The sequence below is a fragment of the Scyliorhinus torazame genome, chromosome 6 (genome assembly GCF_047496885.1).
Source record: "Scyliorhinus torazame isolate Kashiwa2021f chromosome 6, sScyTor2.1, whole genome shotgun sequence".
NCBI lineage: Eukaryota > Metazoa > Chordata > Chondrichthyes > Carcharhiniformes > Scyliorhinidae > Scyliorhinus > Scyliorhinus torazame.
In genome coordinates this window covers 285,970,605-285,985,340 of record NC_092712.1, presented here as the reverse complement: position 1 = coordinate 285,985,340, position 14,736 = coordinate 285,970,605, and the positions used below count along the sequence as shown (strand labels likewise).

The 14,736-nt window shown below is 46.1% G+C and overlaps 1 protein-coding gene across 1 annotated transcript in view; it reads left to right on the top strand.

The window, feature by feature from the left end:
* The window catches only part of LOC140425474 (ankyrin repeat domain-containing protein 33B-like), a 61,507-nt gene extending 47,610 nt beyond the window's left edge, over positions 1–13,897 (top strand). Inside the window, exons 3-4 of the mRNA XM_072509788.1 lie at positions 6,947–7,087; positions 11,511–13,897. Of these exons, the coding sequence (XP_072365889.1) occupies positions 6,947–7,087; positions 11,511–12,391 (1,022 nt within the window). The 3' untranslated portion in view covers positions 12,392–13,897. The remainder of the gene's footprint in view (positions 1–6,946; positions 7,088–11,510) is intronic.
* The last annotated feature ends 839 nt before the right edge of the window (positions 13,898–14,736 follow it).

Below are 14,736 nucleotides of genomic sequence, written 5' to 3'. Positions count from 1 at the left end.
TGAGTGGGTTTGTGATCTGTAGCCCTTTTGTGATCTTGTATGTTTTCTTGCATCTTTGTAGAAATTTAATGTCAGTGCGCGATCATGGAGATCCTCTCCACTTTGAGCCGGCAGTTTGCAATGTCAATGGTAGCCATGATATGGAGATGCCGGCGTTGGACTGGGGTGAGCACAGTAAGAAGTCTTACAACACCACGTTAACGTCCAACAGGTTTGTTTCAACCTGATAGGAATGTTCCCTTCCAGTCGGGGAACACTTCAGCAGTCAAGGGCATTCAGCCTCTGATCTCCGGGTAAGCATTCTCCAAAGCGGCCTTCAGGACGCGCGGCAACGCAGAATCGCTGAGCAGAAACTTATAGCCAAGTTCCGCACACATGAGTGCGGCCTCAACCAGGACCTGGGATTCATGTCGCATTACATTCATCCCCCACCATCTGGCCTGGGCTTGCGAAATCCTACCAACTGTCCTGGCTTGAGACAATTCACACCTCTTTAACCTGGGGTTACCCCTATCTCTGGATATGTAAACACTTAATTACCTGCAAATGCTCGCATTCTAAGCATTGTCTTGCATCTTTGAATTTGTCTATATATATGTTTCTGGAATATGTTTCTGGAACCTCTTCATTCACCTGAGGAAGGAGCAGTGCTCCGAAAGCTAGTGTTTGAAACAAACCTGTTGGACTTTAACCTGGTGTTGTAAGACTTCTTACTATAGAAGGTCAAGGCGAACCTGCAAAGATGGGACGGTCTCCCACTATCCCTGGCGGGCCGAGTGCAATCGGTTAAGATGAATATCTTGCCGAGATTTTTACTTTTGTCCCAGTGCCGTCTGATATTCTTGCCCAAGGTTTTTTTTTTGAGAGACTGACCGGCTGGTGACTGGGTTTATCTGGGCAGGTAAGGGCTCGAGGAGCAGAAGGACAGTGTTCCAGAGGGAGCGACGAGTAGGGGGCTTGGGCCTTGCCAAACTTTCAATATTACTACTGGGTGGCTAATGCTGAAAAGGTGGTAGAGTGGTGCAGGCATTTGGAAGAGTTTTGGAAGCAGAGTCTGTGAGGGGAGCAAGCCTATTAGCATTGGTGACGTTCCATTACCGCAGGTGCCGAAGAAATACTCGACTAACCTGGTAATAGTGGCCACGTTAGAAATTTGGAGGCAACTCCATCAACATTTTTATTTGAGGGCTGCCTCAAGGCTAACCCCCATCTGTGGGGACCAGCTCCTTGAGCCTTCTAGGTTGGATGTGAAGTTTAGGGAATAGAAGGAAAAAGGTTTGGAGTAGGTGGGAGACTTATCTTTAGAGGGTCGGTTTGCTAGCCTGGGGGACCTCAAGGAAAAATATGGGCTTATGGTCGCTAATGGTTTCAGGTATCTCCAGGTGTGTAGCCGGGTCAAAAAGTACGACTCTTCCTTTCCGGTGAAGCAGCGTGGCTGGCGACTTGAAGAAGGGATCTTATCCTGTTCAGGCTCGGAGGTAGCCAACGCGTCGGATATCTTCCAGGGATAATGGAAGGGGAGAAGTACTCAGTTGAGGGTATGAAGGCAAAGTGTGAGGAGGAACTGGGGCCGATCTTGGAGGAGGAGAATTGGAGTGAGGCACTGAGGAGGATGAACTCGACCTCGTCCTGTGCGAGGCTGAGTCTCCCCCAGCTGGAAGTGGTGTTCCGAGCTCACCTCATGAATGAGTCGGTTTTTTTGAAGGGATGGATGATCGATGTGTTCGGTGTTTGGAAGCCCGGCGGATCACGCGCATATGTTCTGGTCGTGCTCAATGCTAGTGAGCTTCTGGAGGTCCTCTTTTGAGACTATGTCGACAATGCTGAACATTGGGTTGGAACCTTGCCCACTAATGGCGGGTTTCAGGGTTTTGGTTGCGCCGGAGATGAAGTGGGGGGTGGACGTCCTGGCGGCAAGGAGGCGGATCCTCTTGGGCTGGAAGTCGACTACACTGCCGAGCACCTCCGCGTGGCTGGGTGACTTGATGGAGTTTTTGCACCTCGAGAAGGTAAAGTTTACTGTGAGAGGGTCAGTGGAAGGTTTTTACTGAACCGTTTAAAGTGTACTTTAAAGAGCAGGTCACTGTTGGAGAGTGGGTGGGGGGGGGGGGGGTCTTACTGTTTAATTGTCATTCTGTGTTATTGTATGTTTGGCATATAAATTGCTAAAAATTTTAATAAAAATATTTTCCAAAGAAAGTTTCGAAGAAAGGGAGAGTTGCATTTATCCAGCATTATTTATGATCTCAAAACATCCCAAAACATTTACTTGGCAACAAGGTACTTTTGAAGTGGTAACCACTGCTATAACGTGGGAAAGGTAACAGCCAAATTATGCTCAGCAAGGCTCCACAAAAAACAAAGTGGTAATGGGTAGCTCAACAGATTTAAGTGTTGACTGAAGGATAAATATTATTCAGGACAATCAGGAGAATCCTCCTGCTCACAATAATGCCTCAAGATCGTTTACATCAAAGACAGCAGCTTCGATCGTACAGTACTCCCTCAGCACTGGAATCTCAGCCTTGATTTTGTGCTTGAATGTCTGGAAAGGTTAAACTTAACACCCCATGCAAAGCAAGATCATTGTACTGAGCCTTCAGTCAGGTCCCTCCAGATGAGCCTGGAGGATCTGACAAGTGGCAGAATTTTCCGAGGAAATGTTCCTGGAGACTGACTTATGTCACTAATACTGCAGGGCCAGTGAACTGGTTGGAATCTGGATTAGATTGAGTGCTTGAATATGACAAGGGCAGGATCTTAATGAACCTGGTGATGTATCACCGCGTCCCCAAACCCCAAGTGAGCCATTGCAAATTGGGAAAGCTTTGCCACACCGGAGCTTGCCTCTTGCTGAGTCATTAGTTGTTGAAATCCCCATGCATAGAATTTGTTAGTGGTGCTTTATCCATTCAAATATGATTTGAACTTGCCATAGATTGCAATTCAAATGGAATTGCGTTTAACCATTTGAAAATATGTTGGGACATTTTGCAGCATAAATATTCCAAAGTCTCTGCTTTCGGAGAAAGGTATTATGAACTGTTTTCAATTATAAAGTTAATATTGTCACAGCAGATCTGAGCTAAGCGGATAAACTGGCTAACTACTTGCAAGCTTTGGAATATGGCACTGCAGCAGCACCAGGGGTCAGAGGGTTTAACTAACACATGACAAGTTTACACGGGCAATTTCCGTCACAAATGTGCACAGAGGAATTGATGGAACAAGGGTAAAAATCAGGACAGAATGAATGATTTTAAAATAGGCATTTTATCCAACTTTTCCCCTGACTTCTAACCCCACGTAGCTCTCTATTTTGACTGCGCTTGCACAGTGAGATAGGAGATTGGATTAGTATAGATAACCTCATTTTGAATAATCCATTAAACTAGATTTATGGTGCAAAAGCGCCGTTTGTCACTGAGAAAATAACACATAGCTCCAGAGCACGGTTACAGTGCTCCTTTTTTACACTGGGCATATGCTCAATCTCACTTTACAGAGAACATACAGTGCAGAAGGAGGCCATTCGGCCCATCGAGTCTGCACTGACACACTTAAGCCCTCACTTCCACCCTATCCCCATAACCCCTCCTAAACATTTTGGTCACTAAGGGCAATTTATCATGGCCAATCCACCACCTAACCTGCACATCTTTGGACTGTGGAAGGAAACCGGAGCACCCGGAGGAAACCCACGAAGACACAGGGAGAACGTGCAGACTCCACACAGACAGTGACCCAGCAGGGAATCGAACCTGGGACCCTGGTGCTGTGAAGCCACAGTGCTAGTCACTTGTGCTACCATGCTGCCCTGGTTGACACTCTCTCTGACTTCTTATCCTGGAAGAGCAACCTGGTAGCCCTCCCATGTTTTTTTCTATGAAAACTGACCCCACAAGGAGCAACTTCCAACGACTCTATAATCCCTCGGGAGGGAGTGGAAGAGAAGGGTATCCCAGGAATAGAAACCAACTGCGGAAAGACGGAAAGTGTTGACGTCGCAGTACCTATATGCAGGATTAACATTAGCCCTCAATTCCATGTGGTCACCCGTACTGCTACTGGTTCCATCAGCATAATTGTCAACTTCACCATTGCTTCCCAGTTTTTACTGGCACTTTACAGAAAATCAAAATGCAGGAAGGACAGTGAAATTTTGTACTGTTCGCAGATAACCTGTGAAGTTATCGGTCGCCTAGCGCTGTTGTGAATAAAAACAGGAAAAATGCTGTTACCGATGAACCAAAGTATTGGTTAACCTTGTGTCCATTATTCACGTAGAGGCAGTGGTCCAATGACATAGAACCGTGACAACAAGTACCCTCCCATAACTAGTTTTATACATTATAATGTATGATAGAAATTCAACATTCTTTCTACGATAACCAATTGAACCACTCATAGATATCATGGAATCTTACAGTGCTGTGGGAGGCCAATCATCATGTTGTATTGGCTCTTTGAAAGAGCTTATCCAATTGGTCCTTCATTCCCGATAGCTCAGGACTTACATGCCTTTTCAAGGGCATATGCAGTTTCCTTTTGAAAGTTATATTGATCCTGATGCCACCAGCCATTTTGGCAGTGCGTTCGAATCCATAGAATCCCAACATGTGTAGAAGGAGGCCATTCGGTCCATTGAGTCTTACCGGCCCTCTGAAAGAGCACCCTGCGCAAGGCCCACTTTCCTGCAGCCCCACCAGATTGCACATCCCTGGACACTAAGAGGCAATTTTAGCATGGCCAATCTACCTAACCTGCACAAATTTGGACTGTGGGAGGAAACTGGAGCCCCCGGAGGAAACCCACGCAGACATGGGAAGAATGTGCAAACTCCACACAGACAGTGACCCGAGGTCAGAGTCAAACCCGCGTCCCTGACACTGAGACAGCAGTGCTAACCACTGTGCCACTGTAGTAACAAATCGTAACAACATTCTGCATAAAAATGATGTCCTTATCTCCCCTGATTCTTTTGTCAATTCACGTAAAACATATTTATTACAAAGTGTTAATCTAGGTATTTACATAGGATTTATGTAAATTTATCAAAAAGGATATAAAAATAAAGATGTTCAGCATAAAAATTGAAAAAGGGATGCATGTTTCTACTTGAACACGTGCCTACTGCTTTGATTGATCTGTATCCAGTAGCCCACATGTCTCACTGGAACGGAGGAAAGCCTGGGCTGCCAAAGGCAGTGGGCAATGTGCAGACATCAGGAAGGGGTACAGGTAGATAATTTAACAGGATAGCTTTACCAACCCCCACCCCCGGGAATAGATTATAGGCAATTGGAAACAAATTGTAACTAGTCAGTGAATTGCCGTCGGAAAGGTTTGATCAAACAGTAAGTACGCCGCCTCTTACAGCAGACAGGTTTCACAATGTCAACATGACATTGCGGTTTCCGGTTGGGATGCAATCGGTAGAATGAGCCAGCTATTGCACCAGTTTTGCCAAGGATAAATTACTTCTAGGTTTTTGCACAAACCCCTTCAGTTAAGTCCGAATGTGACATCTCCCAATGAAGCAGCACAGTTGAACAGCGTAATCGATTTATTACTGGTACACTACATCCTCCAGTATCACAAAGAGGAGTGAACTTGGCAGGAACTGTACCATTATTCATTCAATGATCTTGGCCTCGCTTTCTAATCAGCTTCAATTGATTGCTGGTCACCGTGGTCTTCAATTAACCAATTACTTCAGCAAAGGACACAACTGTCTGGCTTCAATTTATGGCTGGTCACAGGTCCTTGATTGCCAAAGGCAATGAATTTTAACTAATTCTAATTGAATTCAAAGCAAGTTAAATTGCTGCAGCAGCAGAAGAACCAAACCTACGTCAGGCTGCAAATGACTATTACTCCCTTCAGATCAGGTCAGTAACACTGGGTTCATATGGCCATGGGAGCCTCTGCGCTGAAGAACCTGGGCTCAATGTGCTAAACCCTTCTGTTTTGGTGTAACTGGCAGAAGGTTGCCATGCCAATTTGGCAGGGGTGTGGCAACTTAATGTGAATCGGATGGGGGCAGCACGGTAGCACAGTTGCTTCACAGCTCCAGGGTCCCACGTTCTCTTCCTGGCTTGGGTCACTGTCTGTGCGGAGTCTGCACGTTCTCCCCGTGTCTGCGTGGGTTTACTCCGGTTTTCTCCCACAATCCAAGATATGCAGGTTAGGTGGATTGGCCATACAAATTGCCTCTTAATATCCAAAAAGGTTGGGTGGGGTTACTGGGATAGGGTGGAGGTGTGGGCTTTTTCAGGGGGCTCTTTCCAAGGGCCGGTGCAGACTCGAAGGGCCGAATGGCCTCCTTCTGCACTGTAAATTTTATGATTCTATGAAATACAGACATCATTGTGCTCTGGACCTGTGCCTGTGAGGAACGGGGAGGATGTTTTTCCCACATTTATGTTTATATTGGTGATAAACTGAAATGTGGATGTTTCCTTTTGTTCACTCACGTTAGAAAATGGAGGATATACTTTGTAAATTTTAACTTTCCCTATTGAACTATGCACATCTCCTACTGCCATAGATCTTGGGTGGGTGTAAAGAATTCCATGATACTGATTCAATAAAGAGCAGGAGAGTTATCCCTGGCGTCCCGGTCAATAATTGTTCTTCAATCAACTTGGGGAAAACAAATAATCCAGCCGTTAACATTGCCCTTCATGAGACCTTGCTGTACAAATGAACCTACGGTACAACATGGACCTCATTTTATTGGCTGCAAAGCACTTAGGACATCCTGTGTTTGTGAAAATTACAGAAATGCATGTCCTTTTTTACAGTCAGTATCTATCCTATCATTCTCTGGTGGATTCAAATCTAAATTACGGAAGTATATGAGTTCATTTGTAACCCGTTCCCCTGCCTGTGGCTGTTTCTATATGATTTGCAGTCCTCTAAGCACTGTTGCATTTTTTTGCAGGACACATTACCATCACAAATTACTTGCTGAACTATTTTACGGGAATTGACATTGAGAGGAGGAACATTCATGGGTTCACTGCACTGATGAAAGCAGCAATGCAAGGGAAGATGGATTGTGTCCGAGCCCTGATGTTGGCAGGTAGGTACTGACGATTTCATTGACGACGGACGTATACTGCTCCTGTTCTTAATAATCTCCGTTGAAGATAGAAGGGCAAGTCAATCGGGCTGTTTACAAAGTATATGGGATCTTGGGCTTTATCAATGGGTCAGTGTTTTTTCATCCAGTGTTCCCCAGAACCGAAGGTTCATTGAGCATTCATAAAGGGTTCTGTGCAATTTTCAGGTCATTTGAAAATTGTACCAAGTTTTCAATTTTTAAAGATATATTCTTACATTTAATGAAAAATATTAATTCATTTACTCAATGCGAAGGGAGAGAGGGATGGGGTTTCAGATTTTCCTTTGATTCCTTACCAAAAAAAGATTATAAACTATTAAAATAGGGGAATAGAGTACAAAAGGAAGGAAGGAGGTTAAGCTAAACTTTTATTTTCCATTTAATTCCATGCCCACTGTTGACAATATTCTGTTGAAGCCTTCTGTAATACAGTCACAACACAACAGAATACTTTAGTCCAGGTTTGATCCCTTGTCTATGCTGAGATAATAACGGAATGGACTTCAACTGCTTTTTGGGGCCAGGTTACTATAAACCTAAATGAGTAGCTCGGAGCATACTGAGCACTGAATGTGTGTTCCAGGACTAAGAATTTAAGTTATATTGGTTGCACAATTTGCAACAGATTGTTTGATTTTACATTGTATGTTGTGTTCAATTCTGAGCACCATACTTTAGGAATATAGGAAATAGGAGCAGGCCATTCAGCCCATCAAGCCTGTTCCTCCATTCAATAGAAGATGGCTAACCTACCACAATGCCATTCTGCTACACTATCCCCTTGATATCTTTAATATCTAGAAATCTATCTATCTCTGTCTTGAAAATACTGAGTGATTGATGCCAAGGATGTCAAAGTCCTGGAGAATATGCAGAGATCCTGGTCCAATTCCAGTGATGAGAATCTTCAGTTACGGAGAGACAGAGAAGCTGGGTTTGTTGTACTTAGAGCAAAAGTTGAGGATGAATTTAATGAAGGCATCAATATTAGGAAAGGTTTTGATAAAGTTGACAAGAGAAGAAACTGTTTTCACTTGTGGGACAATTGGTAATCAGTGGACACAGAGTTAAATTAATCGATGAAAGAACCAAGGAGGTTTTTATAGACATTCCTGATCTGGAATGCGAAGCCTGAAACTAAGATGGAAATTTATTCAGTAGTAACTGTCAAAAACATTAGAACACCTACTTGAAAAGGATGAATTTGCAGGGCAATAGGGAGTGTGATTCATTTCAAAAAGCAGACCGAGAAATAATGAAGCAGATTGTTACATTCCCTGCTCAATGATAATCTCAGGCGATTGGGTGGATACCAAAAATCCTCTGCAGTGTTGTAGCATGGACGAAGTCTGTAGAATGTGAGCTGACAGTGGCATTGAATGAGCAACAGAACATGAAGCTCCCAGTGGAATAGCTCCCGCTGGCATGTCTCCCAAGCCTTCAATCTCAGTTTAGTTTTTGGACTTCAAACAGGCTGTAAATTTCAAGCAAACAATCACATCAGCTTGCAGCTTGACATGCCTAGAAAGCAAGCAGCTTTGAAATTCTGGTATATGGCAATTACATGGTAATTTGACATGAAACACGTGCCTCTCACAGTGTTAGACGGGGCACCAATTATTTTTCCCTCTTTCCTTCTCCATTGATGGGTCACCCTCGGGTCTGGCCATTCTTCACAATAGCATAGCCAAAATCTGTAGAGGGAGATGCTCTACCACTGTGGTTGAGTGAGAAACTGGTGTTGCAACACATTGCAAGACCTAATTGCTGGCAGTTTAATGAACTTTACGATGAGATCGTTAAGTTTCCAATGGCTGCACCTTGAGTTCAGAGATTTGTACAGGCCAATTAGGTAGCCAGCAATAGTCCATGAGGGACCATAAGTGCAGTTCTGTGTGAGAGAGGCAAGTGTTTATACAACATGCAGGACACCACTCCATTTCAAGCAGGGAACAAAGCAAGGAGGCAGGCTTCCAAGAACTACCACACCCACTGTGGGAATTGAACCTGTACCATTCTGCCCTACACTCTATATATTTGGCCAACCGAGCTAACCGACTCCCACACAGGATAATTAATTGAAAGAGAAATGTGATGCTGAATGTGTTATAGAAGGCCTCAATAAAACATCAGTGGGCATGAAATTCAAAAGAAAATGAATACTTGGTTCACTGACATAAGTTTTTTTAAAAATCATCTTGGGAATATCGTAATTGCTGACGCGGCCAACATTTATTGCTCATTCCTTGTTGATGTTGAGAAGGTGAGGGTGGTAATCTTTCTTCTTAAAACAATGTGGTAAAGGTGCTCCCACAGTTCTGTCAGGGTAGGAAGTTCCAGGATGTTGACCCAGCGACCCGCTGATTAATTAATTCCCTTTTAGCACAGCAAAGTCAGTAGGCAACCTGCGTTCCGACCTAGGCCGGGCTGTGAAGCTGAAAGTGAATTGTTAAACAACCATACAAACTTGCAGCATAAAAAAATGTCGATGCTACCACCATAAAAGCACAACAGCGCCTATACTTCCTCAAGAAACTAAGGAAATTCGGCATGTCCACATGAACCCCTACCAACGTTTTATAGATTCACCATAGAAAGCATCCTATCTGGCTGCATCACAGCCTGGTATGGCAACTGCTCGGCCCAGGACCGCAAGAAACTTCAGAGAGTCGTGAACACCGCCCAGTCCATCACAACAACCTGTCTCCCATCCATTGACTCCATTTACACCTCCCGCTGTCTGGGGAAAGCGGGCTGCATAATCAAAGACCCTTCCCACCCGGCTTACTCACTCTTCCAACTTCTTCCATCGGGCAGGAGATACAGAAGTCTGAGAACACGCACGAACAGACTCAAAAACAGCTTCTGCCCCGCTGTTACCAGACTCCTAAATGACCCTCTAATGGAATGACCTCATTAGCACTACACCCTGTATGCTTTATCCGATGCCGGTGCTTATGTAGTTACATTGTATACCTTGTGTTGCCCTATTATGTATTTTCTTTTCTTCCCATGTACTTAATGAACTGTTGAGCTGCTCGCAGAAAAATACTTTTCACTGTACCTCGGTACACGTGACAATAAACAAATGCAATCCAATCCAAAAAATGACCACTTAGCCCATGGATGTTAAGTGAGTTTGGGCAGCTCAGTTGCGGAGCTAGGAATGGAAACTTGAGTGGGCTAGGAATGAAAACTTAAGTGGGCCCCTAACTTATGTTGGCTGGAGAATGAGCTGGACGGACACTTAGGTTTGCACTGCTGCTCTGCCACTTTATTTATCTAACTAATTAGGAACCGCAATATCACCTTATCTCACAATACAAGAGGAATATCCCACAGAATTCTGTCAGTACCTGAATTACTGAACATAAACCAAATCTTCGCCAACCATGAATCTAGCAAATTTGGTTAGTATGTCCCACTATTTCAACCCCCCCCCCCCCCCCCCCAAGAAACTCAAAGATCAGTTTCCAGCCTCCTAGGTGACCTGGTTTAGAGAAGTCTTATTGCTGCTTTTTAAAAAAGTTTTTTCAAATTTAGAGAACCAAATTCTTTTTTTTTCAAATTAAGGGGTAATTTAGTGTGGCCAATCCACCTACCCTGCACATCTTTGGGTTGTGGGGATGAGACCCATGCAGGCATGGGGCGAATGTGCAAACTCCACACGGACAGTGATCCGGGGCCGGGATCGAACCCGGGTCATTGGCGACATGAGGCAGCAGTGCTAACCACTGCGTCACCATGCCGCCCTGTCTTATTGCTTTTTTTTCCACAATTATTCATTGCCCAGATTGCATTTAATGGTCCTCATTCAGCAGACGGCATATTGCTACACAATAGTCATAGAATCACACAGCATAAAAAAGGCCCTCGACCCATTGCGTCTGCGCCAGTCAAAAACAACCACCTAGCCATCCTAATCCCATTTTCCTTCACTAGGCCCATAGCCTTGTGTGCCCTGGGAATGCAAGTGCACATCTAAATACTTCTTAAATGTTATGAGGGCTTCTACCTCCATCACCCTTTCAGCCAGCGAATTCCAAACTCCAACCAACCACTGGGTAAAAATGTTTTTCCTCACATCCCCTCTAAACCTCTTGCCCCTTACCTTAAATCTATGCCCCCTTGTCATTGACCCCTCTACTAAGATGAAAAATTTGTTCCTGTCTACTCTATGTCCCTCATAATTTTATGCATCTCAATCAATTCACATTTCCCATTACATATCACTGATCCAGACCTGACATCTAATTCTGGATATTAAATAATTCCAGCTGGTCTTCCTTCAGTGAGACTCGTGTTGTTGTAGGTAATGATGTGAAATTCCAAATGAAGGAGGGAAATACATTGTATTCATATATGTTTTTTTTTTCTCCAGGTGCAGATTTGAACGCCACGGATCCCGGAAGGGGTTTTACCCCACAGCAGTGGGCACAGTTTACAGGGCGGCATGAAACCATCTCTCTTATGCGCAAACTCCAGGCCAAGCCTTGTCCTGTCCAATTCAGTGACAGGTACAAGCCCGAGTGGCCAAGATTGAGAGAACTCGTAACAAAAGCCAACGAGCCCAAGAACTGTTTGGAAAAAATCTACGAGACCATCACGTCAGCCTTGACCATCAATTTTCCCCGTGACCCAGAAGAAGATGGCCCCCTTGACCACATGGTCAAGATGACCACTGCCATTTGCAGCCCTTTTGTTGCCACCGGATGCAGGACAGTCTGTCCGAGCAGCCCCCCTTGCGTGGGAAAGAGGAGGATCACGGTGCCGGAGATCTTGAGGAAGCAGAGGTCTCGGGAAGTGAAAGCTCCAGTCAAAGATTATATTAAACACCAAAAATTATTTCAGAACTCTCAGCTTGTCGTGCTCCCAAAAGGGAAGGAAAGGAGAGCCAGCCTGCCGCCGTTAACCTCTCCCTCCAAACACATGACAGCCACTTCCTCCAGGAGGGGTAGCCTGATGCCCTTGAGCATGATTAAGTTGAGAAGTGTGCAGCCCGGAATCGTGGTGCCCAAGGTGCGTGTGTTCAAAGCGCCCACTCCGACCTATGAGCCCGAGAGAGTGCGCCGAAAGAGCAGCGTGAAGGGAAGCAACTTCCTGGAACCACCCCAGTGGAGGTACAAGGAGCTGAAAGAGGAAAGAAAGAAAGCAGAGGAAGAAGAGAAGAAAAGAGCCGAAGAAGCGGAAAGAGTGAGGGTAGAGAAGATGGCAGCCAAAAGAGAAAGGGCAGAGAAGTTAGCGGCCAAAAGAAAATCATAATGTCAAAAAAGGACCCTTACAATGAAAAATAGATCAAAACAAAGAAATTGTAATTTTGCACTTCTGATCGATTCCACTGATCAACAGGAAGAATGATTTAGCCATGAGGAGAGGGTTATGAGTTGTATATGGCTCTTCCTCCATTTGGAGCCTTTGGAATATCGGTGTTAAGGAGTTGATTGTATTGGATAGTTTGTGGTATGCTGCGGGGAGTACGACAAGAAATGGCAAGCTGTTTCCTGTTCACTTGCATAACAACATGTTCTGAAACCTTTAGCTCACTGAATACAATCAGACCTTGTGAAAACAGAATCTAGAGGCAAAATGGATTTGGCCTCCTAATATAAACTGACAATTTATAAACTGCTCAGCACTTAAGCTTGCAAATTGTCAAAAACCCTTTACTTGGTACGCTATGTGGACAGTTTGGTCTTCTGTTTCTTAAGCTGGGTGTCACAGCGTTAGTGACTGCACAGGTGGAACACTCAGCTCATGTTGTTTCAACACCCAATGGACCAGCATGGCCATCACTTTTAACAGCTTTAACTGGTTGAGTGTTCTGAGCAGTCTGGCATGTCAACAGGAGTTCCTCTCACTCCAGTAAATTAAATTGTGCAGTGCACTAGTGCTGCAACCATATTGGGTGACCCACTACTGATATGATCAATGAATGCTCGCTCCAGAATCGAGTGGAATCTGTTGTTTTCAGTTGTCTTTCCGGCAATAACCAAAAATGGAATCAGCCCCAGGGCAGGGAATTGTTCTGATGGTGACTGTGCTGGCCACAACATGTTTGAGGGCCAGGATCGTGCAGTCGGTGGTGAAAAGGACAATGTCAATATGTTTCTGAAGTTGGGAGCAAACCAATTATTTGTAGCAGAATCAAACAATTTGCCTTGCTGACATGTACATTCTAAGGATAACACTTCATAATATGGGGAGAATTTTTAATTTGAGAGAAATCTACCTCTTTGATTGAGCTTTAAGTCACCTCCTCCTACTGCCTCTCATAAGGTGCAGTTAAAGCCAAATTCTTCATTTACTGTTACACAAAGCAGTCCTTGTGCTTGGTTCACGTGACAGAAGGGCAGCTTGGGAGAATTTTTGGCACATGCTTATCCCTAACTCTTCCAGGGCAGAGACAGTGGAAATGGGGGGCAGAATTCTCCCACGCCACGCTGTTTAGGAGAATTGCCGTTCGAGCCGATTTTTCGCGTGACGCCAGTCCGACGCCGTCCCGACATTCTCCCAACTGGCGAGAACGGCGGCATCGAGGTTGGCACCGCGCCTGCCGGAGAATCGCCCAAGGTGCAAGGTATGGGGATTCTCCGGGCCCCCCGCTATTCAGCGGCCCGGGTGGGCCGAAGTCTCCACGGCGTGACCCCTGCTAAATAAATTTGTCAGCCAGTCGTGCTGGCTGATGATGCGGAGTGAGGAGATGAGCGGCTGGCGTTCTCGGAGGAGACATGTTGTGGTGTCTGGTGCTGGCGGGGGGAGGGGTTTTGGGGAAGGGTGCCACCATGCTCGGAGAGGGGGGGGGGGTTGGAGGAGGAGGGAGGGGGGGGGGGGTTGGAGGAGGAGGAGGAGGGGGGCGGGGGGTGTGATCAGTGCCATGTTGAATGATGACAACCTGCTCTGCGATGAGCTGTGAGCTTGGATCGTTAGACAATGTCTGACTCATGGCCACAGCTACACCCTCCACCTTGGTGGTCCCTGTATGCATCACGGACACTCCATCAAATGGCCATGTGGGGTAGCTGGCGTCGGTGTGCCAAGGACGACGGGGTGTTTGGGGGGGGGGGGGGGGGTGTTGGGGGTACGGGACGGGACACACACACACACACACCCGGCATCACCGTTGTACCGAACTTCGACCCCAGCGCCACTCGGTCCCCTTCACGACCCCTCAGGCACCGGACATAGCACAGAGGCATCTAGGTTTGGTGTAACAGTGCCCGCTGCCCACCAGATGCATCAGGGACGGAACGGGGGAAGTCTGAGTGTTCCGGGACCTCCCTTGCTGGAGTCACCGGGAAGGGCCCCAGAACCTCCTCCTCCTTCGGGGAGCCCGTTGGCCCCTGCGTCGTACTACGGGATGGTGGTGCGAGCGGAGACGAGCGACGTGGCACCACCGACACCTGGCGCTGCCAGTCCTGGAGGCCCGCTGTGGCATCGACCAGGGTCTGAACGTTCGCAGCGACGGAGCTCAGGGAGTGCGCCATCCCTGTCGGGGGCTGTGCAACCTCCCGTTGGGCTTGTGCGATGCCATCCAGCACGTGCGCAAGGCCGCCGATGCTCTCAGCGATGGCCTGCTGGGACTGGGCCATGGCCTGCTGAGACTGGGC